At 41.6% G+C, this 18,963-nt stretch overlaps 1 protein-coding gene across 1 annotated transcript in view; it reads right to left on the minus strand.

The window, feature by feature from the left end:
• The window catches only part of carmil3 (capping protein regulator and myosin 1 linker 3), a 97,920-nt gene extending 79,343 nt beyond the window's left edge, over nucleotides 1–18,577 (minus strand). The window contains 5 exon segments of the mRNA XM_039815464.1: nucleotides 731–781; nucleotides 11,659–11,753; nucleotides 16,979–17,208; nucleotides 17,508–17,591; nucleotides 18,428–18,577. Coding sequence (XP_039671398.1) covers nucleotides 731–781; nucleotides 11,659–11,753; nucleotides 16,979–17,036 — 204 coding nt within the window. The 5' untranslated portion in view covers nucleotides 17,037–17,208; nucleotides 17,508–17,591; nucleotides 18,428–18,577.
• Between the last annotated feature and the right edge of the window lie 386 nt (nucleotides 18,578–18,963).

Below are 18,963 nucleotides of genomic sequence, written 5' to 3' on the forward strand. Positions count from 1 at the left end.
AGACAATCATTCACGCTTTAGGAAAAGCCCAAGGTTAGCAATTTATTGCAATTCCGTGCAACAGGTTTCTTGCGAAAGGGAAAATTAACCAAAAACTTGAGGACAAGGTCTGGAAGAGAGAATCATTTGCATCCATGGCATGATAGATTAACTGGAACATGCCACTCTAAATAAAAGAAAATTAAGCATTTGAACTGTTGACTTATCAGACTGTAAGTCTGATTTACTGCTTGTGTTTCTTGCCCCTGTTAGACTTTGTTGTGATTTGATGTGATGTCGCCACTGTCCCGGATCTTAACGGTTATTCTGGTGTGTACACAGTTATCATGACTGATAAAAAGGGATGGCAACAACTACATAAATAAGACCAAAGTTAAAATACACCTGAATTGATAGTTTGACATTCTGGCAACTGCTGTAGCTTCATAATAAAACTATGAGAGTGGCGTTGATCTTGTCATCCAACTCTCAGCATGAAAACGAATAAGTATATTTCCCAAAATGTCAAACTACTGCTTTAAACCACTGACTTTATGCCACCTGCCACCTTATCATCTTTATTGAAATCGGTGTCATTCAAAATGATCATCAGCACAGTCATCATCATTATCTCGTCTCTCCTGCTCTGAAAAGTCTGCTACCTTTTTTTGTCACATCTCTTGCGAATCACCATAAGATCAAGGCTGGCAAGTGAAAGCCATAAAATTCCACTGAGAGGGGGGACATTTACCTTGGTGGGCACTTTGACAGCAAAGAGATACAGTCTCCATGTTGCCAGGACCTGAGGGGAGAACACATTCATTTTTCTGTCACAGAGAAGGAAATGCAAATCGCAGCAAAAAATAGCACAGCACAAACACCCCATAAAGAGAGCAAATCATCTCTGCAGCTCGTCCCAATGACTCGTAAGTCATGCAAAGCACTCTAGGCATTAGCAAGCTAATGATGGTAGTGCGTGTGTCAGAAATATTATGGCGAGATTGAGAGTCACACGACAGTCCAATTTTATTGCGCTAAGTTGTGTTGATGGAACCAAGTAGCACTTATTCAACAGATGCCTCGTTGCATCAGGAAGGGCACTAATGGTAAGATAAGGTGGAGAAAGAGGACTGGAAGAGAAGCCAAAATAAAAAGGTGTGCTTTTGCCAAAAGAAGGGCATTACCATTTAAAAGGGTCTGGGGTAAAGTAAGAGACAGAAAATGTGAATATATTCACATCTGCCCATTTAATTAATCTCATTCATAATTCAAAAATCCATAATAAGCATACCCCATGCCATGCATTCTATATCACTATCAAGCTCTATTCACAATTCTTGGCCACACTTTAGTTTTGCTCCTTTTCAGCTGGCTTTCAAATTCCCTCCTTTGCATTCTGTCATTTCTCTTTAACTCTGTTGAAATCGGTTCATCCCCCCCTCCTCCCTCTTCTTCCCTAATCCCTCCATCTCCTTGTGTGCCACAGTGCCCTGTCTGGGTTGCTCCCGCCTTAACACCTCACTCCATCCCCTCTTGCCCTCACCCTCCTCCTCCCTTCTCCAAACTCCCGTCTCTTTTCCCGTTTTCAGATTCTTTTCTTTTTCTGCTCCGTCGCTTTCAATTCCTCAAGGCCCCTCTGTGCTGAATGGCTAATGGCGCCCCGCTGTGTGGCGGTGAGAGGAAGAAAGAAAATGAAACATACAAAGAGAGAGAGAGAGAGAGAGAAGGACAGAGACACCAGATTTCCCTCCTGATAATAGAGTCCTCAGATACTACACCTACTCCCGGCAAAGCTGGCCTCACAGATCAGCCCGGTGTCTTAACTATATAGACATCCGTAACAGACTCCCACAGAGAAGAGACAGAGGAGAGGGAGAGGAATAAAAACTAGGGACTAAAAAAGGAGGAGACAGAATGATACCCGCACCACGAGAATAAAATCTCTGCACTAAGCTGGTGGAGGGGCCTTCGCAGAAGATTGTTAGTCCAATCACAGCTCCTCGACAAGTTTGAAAACTCTGTTACATAGATACTGGAAGGAATGGGTGGGATGTGATGGGACCTTGAGGTGCACAGAAAGAGGAAAGAGAGAGGTGATATATAGTGAGAAAATGAAAGACAGAAGAATCTTTTCCCTTCCTAGAGCCTTGCAAACTGACAAAGGATCTCATAATGTAAACAGAGGCATCAATAATGCAGGATCTCTGACGGATGCCCATTTGATCCTCTGATGCGGAGCAAGACCTCTTGCTAAGGGTTTGTCCTAACTTGATATATCATTTACAGCCCATTGAAGTATCATTAGAGACAATCAATAATCAAGACAGGGTTTTTTTGCCTACTTGGCCTATTTCACTGTGCAGCAGTGAAGGAAGAAATCTAAGGGACATCTATTCAATATGTGAGGTATACCAGATACAGGGTTTGAGCCGGATCACTTCATTGCGACTAATGTCTCCCTTCAAACTTAAAATGTCACTTTACTACAGTCTACCTGCGGCCAATTGTCCCCCATAATATCAAGGACATGATCTATGCTCTTAGTAAGCTTCTAATTTTTACAGCCAGTATACAAAGCATGCATAACTGCTTGCTTTTTACTCGCGTAAATGTAATCCAAAGCGTATTTTTTAACGCTTAAAGTCTTATTTTCTTCCATTCTACCTGCATAACAGTTGTGTGATGGGTTCTGAGCTCTGTCAAAACGCTGTCGACCTACACTCAATACTGGGCCTGAATGCATCCTGTGTAGACACAGACAGAGAGCACTGAACCAGCTGCTGCTTTTGCTGCGTGGGCTGTGTAAACCAGTTGTAAATTTTATAAGCTCAATCAACATTTATTTAGTATATTAGCCAAACTACAAAACTCTTGGCTGTTATGTGGTAAACTTGCACTGCAAGTCAATCGGTATTTCACGCCCCAAAAATGTATTTGGCACTCGGTATTGTTTTGATATTTAAAAAGCAAGGATTGAGTCTTTTTGCTGTGCTCAAAGACCAACAGAGAGGAGTCTTTCGGTCAATAAATCAACTAGTGTTAGCTACACACCAGGGCTGGGCGATAGGGAGAATATCAGATATCACGATATTCTTGACCAAATACCTCGATATCGATATTGCGGTGATATTCTAGGGTTGACAATTGGTGCTTTAACAAAATATGTTCACGCTTAGATTTTAGATAAATAATCATCAGTAATGTGGACATAATGTCTAAGTGGGGAAAAGGCAAATAATAGAACAGCTACAACAAGCTGGTAAGTTCAGAAAAGTACATCACTTTACTGTAATGCAGCCTTTAAAACCAGGAAAAGACCACACTTGTGTCATATCGCGATATTACAATATCCAAAACCTAAGACCATATCTAGTCTCATATCACGATATCGATATAATATCGATATATTGCCCAGCCTTACTACACACAGCATTTTCCCATTTCCGTTTGTACGTTATAGCTAAATAGTAGTCGCTGACCAACCGCTAACGTAAGCAAATAGTAATCAGAATCCCACAGTTCTACTTTAAGTACATCACATTAATCAGAGGATCACAGGATCATAAAGAATGATGTCATTCAATGTGCGATATATTTACACAAAAAACACTGTGTTCGAATTACACAATGGCTTTCAAAGGAGCCCTATTTTGTGCCAACATGCAAAAATATACTATCAATACTTTTCAAGTGATCCAGATACTATTTGGCCTGGGACAACAAAGAAACAGAAAAAAATATTCACCGTTGTAAATGTCAAACTGAAACCTACACTGTAAATTTTCTACCACTTGACAACTTCACTGTTAATTTCTCCTCCGCTACGATCGGCAACACCTGACACTTGTTCACCTGTCTGCCCTGAGCGCATCCACTGTCACTCTCTCTCTCGCTCGACCACACACTCGCTACACACAGAGCCATTCCTTCAGACGAAATTGATATATGAGCTACTGAAGTTGATACAGTAACGAGTGGGCGTGTATGTGCATGGGTCTGTTTATTGATATTTATTGGTTAGAATTTGGTGAACTTCGACTGTCAATCCAATAGTATTGCTTTTATATAGCAGGTGCGCGTGAACTTTCATAATTGGCGCATATATCCAGAGCTAAAGTCAAGCTCCACTAGCCACAACCACATTGTTTTTCCTCTCATGTGGCATTCTGGCAACCTTCTCCTCCGAGGATCAATCGAACATCCTGAAAGCCCCTCAAAGATTAATTTCCCACCCAGGCAATCCTCTAAGATGAGAAGGTCAACTTTTTTGACCTGGTCAGGTGACAATCTCAGAAAGTGATGAGGAAGTATCGAGAGAGAAGGAGAGATGATAGGATGGGGGGGGGGGGCGTTGATAAGTGCCCTTACTGTGACGGCACAGTGTCAGAAGTTGTAGTTCAAAGAGCCAGCCGGCCGGCCCCTGAAGCAGACTGCGAGGGCAGGGTGGGAGTGTGTTGTACAGTACGTGCATGAAAAAAAAACAAGTATTTCTTTCTGGATGTGTGTGTTTGCATGCACACGACGCAGCTGAGAGGGCGGGGGCTTATATTAATCATAAGCTGTCAGGCTCTGGGTCTTGCACTTCAAACGAGATGGTGCAAATCAAAGTGTGTCTCTGGGTCGTGTGTGTGTTGCATGCAGTGCTGCCTCTGAGGGAACAAGCTGAGGATCAGTGCCAGATTTGGCCGCCTGCGGTATTTCTGGCTCGGCCACAAGGGCATTTTGAAAACACACACACCCCCTACACACACACACACACACACACACACACACACACACACACACACACACACACACACACACACACACACACACACACACACACACACACAATCTGAAACATTCCGATACAGACATTTGCATAAGTCCGGCATGCTAGTGCAGCGCGCACACACACACACCCCGTTTGGACTCTCATGCACTTATAATGATGCACAATAGCTTGCTAAGCTGGCTTTGGTCTCTCTCTCTCTCTCTCTCTCTCTCTCAAGTGAACTCAGCATCACAAGAACACAACCCTGCCATCAGTCAATCTGTCAGCTTACAGGGGGTTTGAAAGCACAGATGCCCCAGGTCCTGCTACATAAGTGGACTTTAGAGTGGTTGAAAGAGAGAGAGACAGAGAGAGATGAAGCTAAATGAGAGGAAAGAAATGCAAAGCTCAAAAACACATCTTGTTCCAGATTCTCTCATAAAAACCAACCAGTCAAATGTGTCTAAATCAAAGAGATGGCAAGTAGAGCGCTCTGAAACCCAAAGGACCTCTTAAAATAAAAAAAATAATAATAAAATGGGGAAAAGGAGACAGATAATGGGAAGGGGTTGTGAGGTTGTGCTATAGTTGGAAGTAAGAGGGGAGATTATAAGAGGAGAAGTAGGGGCTGAAGAGTGGCCAGGATTGGGTGAATGGGCTGAGAGGAAAGAAGAAGAGGGGGGGGGAATAAAAAATGAGCAAATGTGAAAAACTGGGATGAAATCGAGACAAGCAGAGTGTGGGAGAGGCCAAATGGATGAGTGAAGAAGAGAGGGAGAAAGAGGAGGGTTGGATACAGGAGGATCAGAACAATGCGAGAGAGGTAGCAAAGGAGAAAGAAAATGAATAGGATGGAGAGATAAAAGAGGCAAAGATACTGTGAGGTGCCTCTCAGCCATGACAATATATACTTTTATTCACACTCACTCTCTCTCCTCATGGGGGAAGAGAGAAGGTCAGCAGTCACACTTCATAGCCTCTCCGCCATAGGCTACAGACATGTGTTATGATAATCAAAAGAAAGCACAGTCCTAATTACAGCACAGAGCACTCGCCATGCAGTCAGATGGTAAATCCCAGACACTTGCAGAGAAAATGACTCCTCGCTGAGCATCTCGCAGGGAAAAGCCATGAAAAGAAAAATCGTGGATGATGCAGTGGTAATGTTTGCCATCACACTGCCATTTACTGCTTTTAACCCAGCTTTCTTTCACAGTCCAAAGCACAGCTGGAGTCTCGGAGCTAAAATTAAGGCCCAGTTTCACCATTTAGAAATGTCCAAGTTGATCATGTAATTCAGCGGACTTGAGTTTTGTAGCTTAAAAAACAAGTTAGTTCAAAAGTGTGTTTAACTTTTGTTCAGTCATCTACTGCCATCATCTACTGTCCTGCAGACTTAGGTTGTACACAAATCCTGGGTTTAAATCTGGACTGGAACCTTGAGAGTCAAAAAACATGTTCCCTCCCCAAATCTCCCATCGTATAGAGTTAGGTCATAAATGTCAAAACAAAAAGAACAAAACAGGGGCTTTGGAAATCTGGGCTATTTTGTGATTGGGATTTTTGTCCATGAAAATTTTATAACTGCGCATCCCTATGGAATTTTACATTTTGGTCTATTACATCAGTCTACAAATATTTATAAATACAAAAAGATAATCAGAAAACACCTACAAATCACATCATACCGTGTGTGACTTTTAGTCCCTAGTATGGGTAAAGCTCCAAACATGCTGGATCCTACATTTCCCATAATGCAATCAATAGTGTCCCTTCATTAGACCATCTCTGCCTGGTAAAACTCTACGCCTCGGTTTGTAAAGCAGCTTACCATTAACTCTGAAGTCTCCAAGCCAAGATAACCATGACAATATCATCTGGGTTATTTTTCAAACATTAAGGAGCTCCTTCCAGAGTCACAGTAGACACTACACAACCGTTTTTTACCGGCTGAGTAGTACAGCTTTGATGAGAAATGGAACTCGATCTGTGAAATCATCGGAGTGCCACTTCAATGCCAATGGTCTAATATGAGACTTCTAAATTCACAGACTTGGATTTACCACCACAGAATTACCTCAGGGTCTGGATAAATCCGTTAAGCACAAGTCAGTGATGGGGTTTACAGGGGACAGAGCACTTAGGAAGAGAAGCAATTAAACAATTCCAAAGAGCGATAGAATTCAATAATTAAAAAGATGCACGGCGGGAAGATTGAAAACACTAATTCATGCAGTTGAGGTTAAAAAACAAAAGATCCCAAGGAGTAAAAGAAACATAGAAGCTTAAAACCAATAAAAAGGCAGAAAGGAAAAATTTTTAAAAAAGGCAACAAAATTCCAATAACAAGCAAAGACAACTCAGTTAAGGAAAATTACATTCATGAGGTCAAGTTTAGGACACAAGGAAATAAGAAATCTCAAAGATGTGGATGAAGATGATTACCGACAAACATGGGGCAGCTCTTGGAACCAAGACACTACTTTTATAGCCTGACAAGCCAGACCCACATCATGATGTTGGGTCTGGGCACTCACCATTGGCAAGGCTCAATCTGAGGGGCGGGATAAACGGTTGTCTTTCAAATTCCCTCTGCACGTAATAGGATAGCGCTACAACCAACTAGAGCAACAAAGAAGGTAGCGAAGCTAGTTGATAGATTAAACTTTTGCCGTATCCGGTCGGCAAAACTCCGAACACATCTTCCTTTTTTAAGTATGACTTCAGTGCCGTTCTTTGTTCAAAGAAAAGCTCAACTCCAAGTCTTCCAGAGTCGCGGCCAAAGCCGATTCGAAAGCAGCAGCAGCCATCTTCTTTGTTTTCAAGTAGCAGGGAATTCATGCGGAACCGTCACAACTCTGCCGTCATTATGTTTAGCCCGCCCACCGGCTCTATACACGATGTGATTGGCCTGACCAGAGTTTGGTTTTTCCAGCTCGCAAGCCAACAGAGAGTTGCTAGACGACCCTGGCTGCAAATACATTTGCTGCGCTGGGTTAGGGTGGGAAAAAATCAATACAGCATAGTAGCTAATATTTTCCGTGTATGTATCGATACACAGCGAAGTACGACTTTATTATATATGTTGGTTTTGACAATCCCATTTTGCAGCAATACAATTGAAATGAGATGAACAAACAGGGACATGTATCTTTTTAGACAAAACAGATGTTGACAGTTTTCTTTTGGGGACATAATTTGAAATTTGGAAAAATTTGAAGTTGGAAAAAAGGTAATAAATTGCAATATATCGCAGAATATTGCAATATCTTTAAAATCGCAATAATATTGTATCGTGACATAAGTATCGTGATGATATCGTATCGTGAGGCCTGTGGTGATTCCCACCCCTAGCTAGGGTGCGTCTAGATTTCTAGGCTACTACTTTTATTTACTTGTATTGATTTACTCCCAAAACGCTCAGATAGCCAGTACACACATTCACATTTGGCAATGGTATAGACTGCCATCTGCAACAAATTTAAAGTCTAATTGATTTTATTTATAGGGTCTGTCAATTCTTTAGACTCTAAATTCAGATAAGAACATAAAAAAGCAACACAGGAGGGATCAGTTTTCCATGCAATGTATGGAGTAGAGAGAACTAGCAAGAAAATAAAAGGTATTCTAAAAAAGAACAGAAAGCACAATATTAACCCTTTAATAGCCCTGTTAACCATTTGGTAGAGCACATTTTGAGCTGCAATGTCTTGCTGAAAAATGTTCCAAGTTCCAAGAATCAGAACTTCTCAGGTGGCCATTAAAATTAGGTGTTGAAATTAATCAAATAATCGATGCATCGAATCGTGGACATGGACGATGCTGCATCGATAATCGGCAAGCTCATAATCGATTATTTCTGTTTACAATTTAATGTATGCCTAACAACATTTCTGTTTACATATTCTGTTGTGTTTTGTACATTCAGGAAGTGCCATGTGCTCAGTGCTGTAGTTTTATGTGTCCAATTTATTTAGTATTAGAGCACTGCAGAATGTTTTGTTTTTGAAGCTTGAAAAGCTATGAATTAAATATCCTACATGGCTTTAAAAGAAAAATTGATTTGACGCATCTTGATGCATCGAGATGCATCGAGATATCGAATGGAAGACATGATAATCGTAATCGAATCGGGAGATCAGTGAAGATTCACACCTCTAATTAAAATCCAGTCACTAATCAGGTAAATACAAGGGGATACTGAAAATACTGGTAACAAAAATTCAACAAAACAGCAGTTAATCATAATAACACTTGTGGACGTTAACAAACCTCACTCTGCTAACTGGGGGCGTTGACACTTCTGTCCTAAAGGTGCATTCAAGATTTAGGTGTAAGGAAAACACTTCTAGGAAAACAAGTTTGCGGTGGTTTGTAGAAAAGCATCCATCATCCCAAATGTTATTTTAGATTATTTAATGTTTTATTTGTTGCGTCCATAACTCAATATAAATTACTTCCACCCAACTTTCTATATAACAGCCGTGCTGTGAACATCCCAAAACAGACACAGCCAATGCAGCATGCAACCAAGTCTTTAAATGCTGCACCACTAACTCGACCTCAAACCCCAGTCCTACCACAGTCTCGTAAGTCGGACCTCCGCGTAACTTAAGTGGAAATAAGCGTCTGAAGTGGCTGAGTGTGCTCAGGACTGTCAAACAGTGGCAGTCTCAGCCAGTAATAGGCCCATTATTAGGTGGGAGCATTGGAACCGCAGAGTCAACAGAGGATAAAACGAAGCGACCGATCGGGGTAAATAAGTGGCGGAAGAGCCAAATAGGCAACTGGGGCATCACAACACATCAGATATTTCCTTCCCCCTCCATTTCCCTTTGCTCTTGTGGTATGCCCCTCCCCTTCTCTTCCAACACAACCACCCACTCCTCCCGCCCCAACCTCCCTCCCTGTGTCTCTGCCTTTGAAGATGCTTTGTTTTCTGAGTTGCCCCTAATCTTCAAATAGGGTGATCTAATAATGGCCGTAAGAGTGTGTATGCAGGCAACTTTTGATGCACTGAACCATCTGTGTCTGCATAGATGCATCCTGCATATGTCAAACTGTGTGTGTGTGTGTGTGTGTGTGTGTGTGTGTGTGTGTGTGTGTGTGTGTGTGTGTGTGTGTGTGTGTGTGTGTGTGTGTGTGTGTGTGTGTGTGTGTGTGTGTGTGTGTGTGTTTTTGATGGAAACATGAATGTTGATGCTCCCCATTGCATTGCCCTGGGTGCCGCTTGGATGTCACGCTGAGCCCTCCCTGTGTCTGTCTGAGATGGGTGGAGGGTGTGTGGCTGTGTGTATGTGTTTGTGGCAGTATGAGGGCTGGTACAGTCAACACGCACAGACAGCTACATACCAGCAGTAAAAAGGAGGTAAAAAGAAAGAGCAAGATGTAGGACAAAGACTTGTATACAGTCAATATAAACGAATGTTGTAAACCTCCACAAACTAAACCAGAGGAATCAAGCTGAAAGCAGATGATCCTGTTAAATCTACTTCACCTGCGAAGAAAGGATGCGCATGAAAGAGAGGACAAAGGTAAAAGAAGGCCTCGTCTGAGCCTTCAGGCTTAGAAAATACATTTTCAAGACCAAGTTTAATCTCCGTATTAGAAAGCAATCCTAAAATAGTCCACTTTGTCTAACTATCATGTATGTCATTTTGACACATAAGTGAATATTTTGTGCACAATACCCAGAGACTGAAACAAACTATTTACAAACTTGCTCATCTGTTCACCCTTCAAATATCCAAACCGATGTATCCATCAGAGGGAAAAGATTTTTAGAGGGGGGAGACCTTGACAACGAGCTGGAATGAATGCTTATATCCATCTCGCTCCCTCGCCTCCCTTGAAATAATATGGAGCAGTAGCAGCAGCAGCAGCCAAGGCCCATTTGGATAGTAAAAAACTCTTGTAAGGCAGAGACCTAATTGAATTGCTTCTCAGGAAAAAAGAGGGGGAAAAAGGAGAGAGGAGAGAGAGAGAGAGAGAGAGAGAGAGAGAGAGAGAGAGAGAGAGAGAGAGAGAGAGAGAGAGGAGACTGGCATGGTGGTGGGAGGGGGAGGAGGGGGGTGATGACGGGGAGGAGAATAATTGAGATGGACAGATAAGGAGGGAGGGAGAGAGGAAACAAAGAGAGGAGATGACAAAAATAGAGGGGCGGTGTGGTAAGGATGGAGATAGATGGAGACGTGGGGGGAGACTGAGAAGAGAAATAATAGCAGACATGGACTACTGAGAGAAGTACTGGTTAATAGTTTGATAAACTTATCAGCTTTTTTTCGTCTTCAGAGAAAGGAATTAAGCTCGCTCTGTCGCATAGCAACTGTATGTGAGTAACTGATCAGTCAGTAATGTGGCTGACTAATTGACAATTTCTCAATAACAGAGGTGGCCTTGGCTCACACAAGCTCCTTGAACACAGAACAGGCTGCCCACACACCCTCTGGCATGCACTCACACAAGCTTCTTCTTCAGGAAAAAAAACACCAATAAATCATGCCCCCGTTTCTCACACACACACACACACACACACACACACACACACACACACACACACACACACACACACACACACACACACACACACACACACACACACACACACCCCCCCCTGGGGCATTAAGGCCATCCTGCCACATCTAATAAACTCTGAGGATGGACTCAGTAGGCAATGTCCACTTTGCTCTGCTTCTGTCTTAAGCCTGATTTTCAACGCGTCTGTTGTGCGATGTGTAATCTGTGACTTCTTATGGCGGTTTCAATTTGTCGCAATTAACTTCCATTGATTTCCATTTTGTCTGCAAGGAGCCAGTGCCATTCTGTTCCATATTCAACACCACCCACGTAAAGACACCTTCACTCTAACAATGAATAGCTCTCTTTCAGGTGACCTGAATGGGTGCGAGTGTGTTGGCGTCTCTCACCAGAATCCTGTCCTCTGTTTTGCCGCTCCTGGTGTCCTGCTTGATGGCTCGCACAAACTTAATGGCCTGCTTGTCCAGCACCTTCCTGATGCTCTCTGGAGAGAAGAGCAGAGGATAAGTGGTAAAACAGGAGAGCCAATTACATAATGTAAACCCATAACAGAATGAAACGCGCTGTCCTGAGATGCACTCAGAAACACTGTAAAAGGGGGAAATAATCCATAAATTCAAATTAAAAGGAAAAAAAAACTGAATGAGTGGAGAAACATTAGGGATGCACCAATCTCGGGGATAGGAGATGATACGCAACAATCAGCGGTTTTCCCGTGAAGGGATAACGAGGCACAATGCGATTCGACTGGGAAATTGGCAGTCGGCTCCTTAGATGAATCGTGGTAACCGCTACATATTTTCTTGCCTTTGTTTGAGCAGTTGTGGTGTTGTTTGGTGTGACTTAATTTTCTAGTTTGCGTTTACCTGGCAGTCCTTCCACAAACTTGTCCATGCTTTGCTAGCAGTGCAGCAGAACCATGCATTATTTATTTATATTTAGCTGGCGACAGTGACAAAAGTGACAAGAAGAATGGACATTTTTATCTGCACCCATTTTGATAGTTGATTAATCATTTAAGAAACATTTTAAGCAAAATACACTGGTACCAGCTTCTCACATATAAATATTAGCTGGTTTTCTTAGCCTTACATGATAGTAAACTGAATATCTTTGGATAAAAACAGCAGCATGAAGACATCCTTTTGGGATCTTGAAAATTGTGTTTTTCACTATTTCCTTAGGCAATAATTAAGAATTAATGAAAATAATCGTTAGTTGCAGACCTAGTCAACAGCAAGTAAGTGGCCCTTGAGTTGAGACTGTTTTGTCAACCAAGAGAAACTTTCATCTCTGTAGTGGAGTCCCAGACACTTGAAGGGGAACTTCACCGATTTTACACATCAAAGTCTGTTTACAGGTGTCAGGCTGCATATGTGAAAAAAAAGTTGTATAAAGCCTTTCGTGTTCCAGAGGGAGGTATATGAAGTCTGATAATTCCCCGTACATGATGACACTTGAGGCAGCATCCGTTAGGGCTGAAGACTACAAGTTTGAAAATGAAAAAGATCTGGGTGGGTGCAGTTAGAAAGACGGGAGCTATACCAAACCTCTGTAGCTAGATCTAGATAGGAGGCGCCTCCTAATTTAAAACTGGATGTCCTTAAAACATATGGGAACAGGAAACTATAATATCCAGGCAACGGGTATTATTAACAAAGGAGGTGAACAACATATACATTTAGATTCAACCAAGTACAAATCATAGTGAACGGTAATCAATTCATGTTTAGAAAAAGACCACAATATCAATCACAGTGACAGGACAGCATCAACCCAACATCACCATAATAACCTAATCAGTCTCTATGTTTCCCTTTATATACCAACATCACAGGAATGGTAGGATACTAAAATCCTCCTTCAGACCTAATGGTGTGAGAGCACCCAGTGTATATCCAAAATACTAGGGCTGTGTATTGGCAAGAATCTGGCAACAAGACACGTATCATGATACATGGGTCACGATTCAATATATTCCGATACTGTGCATAAGGCGATATATTGGAATTTTTTTTAAGTATAATTCTAGAAAAACTAATATTTAAAAAAAAAAAAAAAAAAAAAAAAAAAAAAGACATAATGTTCATAAAAGTCAGAGAAGTTTACTTTAGGTAAATAATTCAGTACACAGAAAATCTAATTTGTATATGCTAAAGTAGGCCAAAGTTCAGCCATAGCTACGCTGTTAGCTTTTGGCAAAAAGTCAGGCACTGCTAGGCACTGTTAGGCAAGGACACTAGTGGTGCGTCTCAGCATAGCCTTCTACCAGTAGGGGGTTTAAACACAACATAGACCACTGTCTTACATGAATATTTTTGAACGTTTAAAATAAATAAATAAATAAATAGTTCTCTCCTCAGAAGCAGTGTTAAGGTCACCTCCTATAATATAATATGTTGTGTTGGGCAACAAAAAAAGGGGAACAGCTACTGGACTTAATGCATCAGGATTACAAATGACACTTTTGTGTTCAGTGATCATAGCTGTAAGCAGGGGTGCATGATTCAGAAAATGTCACCATTCAATATTGATTTTCAATTCAAAAACGATTCTCAATTTAAAAAATTATTCATAGTAGGTAAAAGTTGTTACTTTTCCCATGTAAAAAATACACATGAATGTACTAAGGGATTTTATATATATATATATATATATATATATATATATATCCCTTAGTACATTCATGTGTATTTTTTATTTAGTTTATTTAGTATGTTTTATTGTTCATATTATTCATGTGGATTTGTTTATTTTAACATCCTGTTATGATGTAGGTGTATGTTGTGTGTGATGTCTGTAAGCTACTGGGACCTTGAATTTCCGCTTGGGGATCAATACAGTATCTATCTATCTCTATCTATCTATCTATCTATCTATCATAGATACTTACATAGCAGTAGAAAAAAAAAAAATTTAAAGTAAAATTTAAAAAAAAGTTCTATGAATTGATTTTCAATCGGTAGAGCTTGAATCGCGATTCGAATCGATTTTTTTGCACACCCCTAGTTGTAAGATCTCTTCTCAAAAATATGCAAGGTCACAGGGACATTTCAGCACATACATTACATTTTTCTAGAAGCGAGCAAGCTATAGCAGGAGATTTGTTCCCTTTGCCATAGAACCACTAAACTAAATTCACAGCTACAGCTATGATGTGTGTAGGTGCTATGTGTTTAGGTATGTGTGGATGTATCTGATGTCTCTTAGTTGTGCTGTGGGGTAAAATGTATTTATGCGCCTATAGCCGAGTTTCGACGGTAGGAGCTTTCCCCCGAAACAAGGAACCTTCTGAAGAACTCATTGCGTTTTGACCGCAGGGATTAGGCTCCGAATTTAGAATTTAGTGTGGCTCAACAGAAGTACATTTTCAGGATAATTGTGTAGCTCAAGCGTCCATCACCTTCTGCTCTCTGTGTGATGCCGTTCTCAAAATCTGTTGCACACTGACAATGGCAAGTTTTGAATAAAAAGGGGGACCGTGCAACAAGGCAGGCCTGCTTGGTTCTTTAGGGGACTGATTGTAAAGATTTACAAGTATTATGTTTATGGCAAATACTCTCTAACTGGGATATTTTGGGACCAATTGGAGAGGTTTGCTGTGGACGAAGTACACACAACGATACGGATGTATCCAGCTAATTTAAATAGCTCACGTTACTGTATTGTGTGAACAGGTAACTTCGTTAAAATAAATATTGTACGTGGCGTTTTCTTTTGCGGGGTTCATTTAATTTATCACGCACCTGTACATTGTGCGAATACGGTGACATCTGATATTAAAGTAAACTGGACATCAAAGTTATTAAGACTTGATTTTGACACATTTTGGACATGGTCATACGGAAATTAATCTGTGACTCTGTTATCTAAGAGGTTGTGTTTGAAATCTTCCATCCAAATGAGTTATACAGTATTTGAATATAGCCATGTATCAGAAAATGTGCCCATATCTCAGTAAAACCCCCATGTTAAAGCTGTTGATGCAATCGCCGTGTTTGGTCTTTGATCTTCAGCTTAGGTATATAATGGTGGATTATTCCTTCAAAGCCAGCCACACAGGGGTAAACAGTCCCTGAGACAAGCAAACTGCTACAAAGACACAAACTTGAGGACAGGCAGACACACACACACACACACACACACACACACACACACACACACACACACACACACACACACACACACACACACACAGAAGAAAACTTATAACTGGGCTATTTTTAGCCTCCGAGAAAGAAAGAAGCAGCCTGGCTCATTTCAATGGAACTGACCGCACGATCCAGAGCTGCAATCTTTAGGGGCCTCTACTCCACCACACCACATGACCTGCCGAAGCTCACTGAACCGCACCGGAGGCCTTCTCCATTTACGTCTCCCCCACAATAACCAACATAATACAACCTGCTATTCACAAACATAGTGTCAACCTATATCCTCAGACTGCAAACACGCGCAAACTGTGTGATATTCACAGTCGACATTTCAAACGAGCCATCCATGCTAAATATGAGCACACCATATGGAGATACAGCACGTCACGCTGTGTCGCGATGCTCAATTGTGTCACAATCTCCCAACTCACTTTCCACATGCAGCAACAACCATGAAGTTGGCTCCCACACTTGAGTGAGCAGCAGCGGATGCATGGAGGACGAGGCAGTGATGGAGTGGGGTGGGGAGGGAAAAAAATAAAAATAGATAAATAAATAAATCACACTGGCAGATCGAAGGAAGGATCAGCCGAAGACAAACAGAGAGTTATTGACATTAAGCTGGGTAAGACCCAATCGCTTAAACCTTTTAACACACTCCGCGGCGCCCCCAAGGCCTGCTGGTGTGACCCCGGCATCTGTTCCCAAAGGGATAAGAGGGGCAGGAGGGGGGGGGGGAACCAGGATGGATCAGTCCCCCCCCTACCACTTCAATTCCTTCTCATATGCCCACTGCCTTTTTGACACTTTGATGGATCTGCTCACTCACCCACCTATCATGAACCCCCTGACCTCCACCCTCCCCATCTTGTCCTCCACTGGCAGGTGTGTTAATGGCTTAAAGCCGCCTGGCTCTTATCGCCAGGCCAGACAGACCGGGCTTGACCAGGTTGAGCTGGTCAACAGCAGGATTTAACTCGCCATGTCTGGATAATTAGCAGTGAGAGACACACCTTTAACAACATCATCTAAACGTGTGTGTGTGTTTGTGTGTGTGTGTGTGCAGCTGAGCCCATGCTGCACGCAATAAAGCGCTCCCAGACGCACGATACCTCCCACGCGCACACACGCAGAAAGAAAAGAAAGAGATGAGAACTCAACGGATGCACACGAAAGCCACGACGCGCACACATGCACGGCAACACTTACTACTACACTAACCTAACTGACAGCAAAACAGGGGCAGATATCTAGCCAATGCTAAATCAATCGGAAAGTGAACACTCCCGCTCCGACATCGATGGGATTACAATCTTCACAAGCTTTAACAGCCATTAACTCTGGTTTTGCCTTGGGAGGAATTTCCTGCGCTTGCCTGCGGTTATAACTCCTTTTAAATCAAACGCACTGGAAAGCAGATTAAGAGCAGCTGAGGAAAAAAAATAAAAAATAAAACTAACCCCACGCGCCCTCAAAGACGTCCTCCTTCCCCTCTTCCCTTCTAAATAAGAGGTTTAAACATACTTTGTCCGAGAAAACTCGCGTTCGTGCTCACCTGTGATTTCTCTGCTGACGTTAACGAAGCCCGCCGTTGTGGTCTCCTTTGAGGCCATGGTGCGCTCCTCCCGCCGGACCAGCCCCTTCTCCTCCCTCCGCTCTCAAATGTCCCTTGCGCACTTCTTCTTCGTCCCTTTTTTTTCCTCCTCCCACCGCGCCTGCAGGTGCTCCGGCCGCAGCAACAGTCCGGACAGTGTGACGTGAAGAGATACTGTGGTGCGCCTCCGACTTCAACGCTCAAGCACATGAGAGAGAGAGAGAGAGAGAGAGAGAGAGAGAGAGAGAGTGTGAGAGTGTGTTGGTTGGGTGGGTGGGTGTGAGGTAAAGGGTTAGAGGTTGTACCATTGTATTTTCATAATTATTTTTTTTAAATTCAATAGATTATTGTTAAATCTATATTGGAATGTGGGTTCTCATTACATTCAGTCTATTTTAAGATCGTACAGTTTTTTAATTTAATGCATACAGGTGAAAGGTCCACTCACTTGTCTCAGCGTGGAAACAAAAAAAGGACATGTGGTACTTACTGTACACAGCACAGAGACGGTTTCATTGATGGTCAGTGTATGAATTGGTTCTTGAAGACCCCAGGTTGACTGGCTAAAGGGGATCTGAGATTGATAAACAATGAACAACACATACTGATAACTGGCGGAAGTACATCTCCAGTGCATAGGCCTCAATCAGAATGACAGAAATGACAATAATCAATCAATAAATAATCAGACACAAGAGGGTTTTAGCTGCAAGAACTATTACCCCTGAAGATGTCTTGTAATCCCTGATTAACAAGAGCCAAGTCTATCACTGACAACACTCAGCCAAACTTTAGGCTGTAGGCTAATTTAAGAGTTTCAAGGTTCAAAGTAATTATTCTCTTGTTTGTAATTGCTATTTTTTTAATGAAGCCAGCAATGTTCAACCTTAAATGTACAATATTATAAACATAAATAAGACTTTCTAAAAAGAATAATGTTACAAATACAGGAAAATATATAAACGAAGAAATTAGTTGATATAATCTAATTCATTACTAAAACTCACTGAATTCATTATTATGAAAATTAATTATAGTGAAATGTAGCTATACATTGAATTATCATTATCATATCAGTGGAGTTGTCACAGCTTTTCAGCCAATCCGTTTTGCAGCCTCACCAACCGTTACCAAAGTGTAGCCACAACTACGGAACAACATGCTGCTATTAGCTAGCTAATTTAATACAGTACCCTCTTTCTTTTATTTAGCTGAACAACGCTACACATGTTACCCATAGACAGTATATAAACGGATGTTACCTAGCGAGCTATCCAACTAACAGAATTAGCTTGACGTGTGAGCTTGTATTTAAACTCAGCATTAAATGAAGAGCAAGTGATAGCGGCAAGCCGGCAACAGCTAGCTATTTAACGTTAGCGTTAGCTAGCTGGTCAATTCATGGTTTACCTTTGCAGATATTTTATTCCAAATATGTTCTCATAGAAAGACACACAACTCTTTGAAGAGCAAAACACACGGAGGCTATCCAAAACCGCTCCCTCGTTCCCCAATTCACTTCTTCCTCTTTGAGAATGATTTTTCTTTGGTTGTCGTAGCTAGCTAAATTGGACTAGCTAAGTTAGCCCGCTGGGTGGCTAAGGGCCCATGTGATTGGCTGAAAGAGGAGGGGGGCGGTTATTAATGATGACAACACCGCTGTCATGAAAGGTGACATGATAAAAACAGACCTTTGAATAAAAGTAACTTCAATAACACTGTTAATATGAAAATAATAACATTACAGTTAGTTCATGATAATTAATTTTTAATTTCATTCAACTATTCTATGGTGTATTGGTTTGTACTTTAGATGTCTAAGCTGTCCTGTCATAATGAAGGCCTAAAAATGCCAACAGAAAATTTATCTTAAAAAAAGAACAATCTCAAACTTTATGAAACTCATTGAGGTTAACACATCAACATTGTAAAATACCACAAAACAT

Source organism: Perca fluviatilis, chromosome 11 (genome assembly GCF_010015445.1).
Source record: "Perca fluviatilis chromosome 11, GENO_Pfluv_1.0, whole genome shotgun sequence".
Lineage (NCBI taxonomy): Eukaryota > Metazoa > Chordata > Actinopteri > Perciformes > Percidae > Perca > Perca fluviatilis.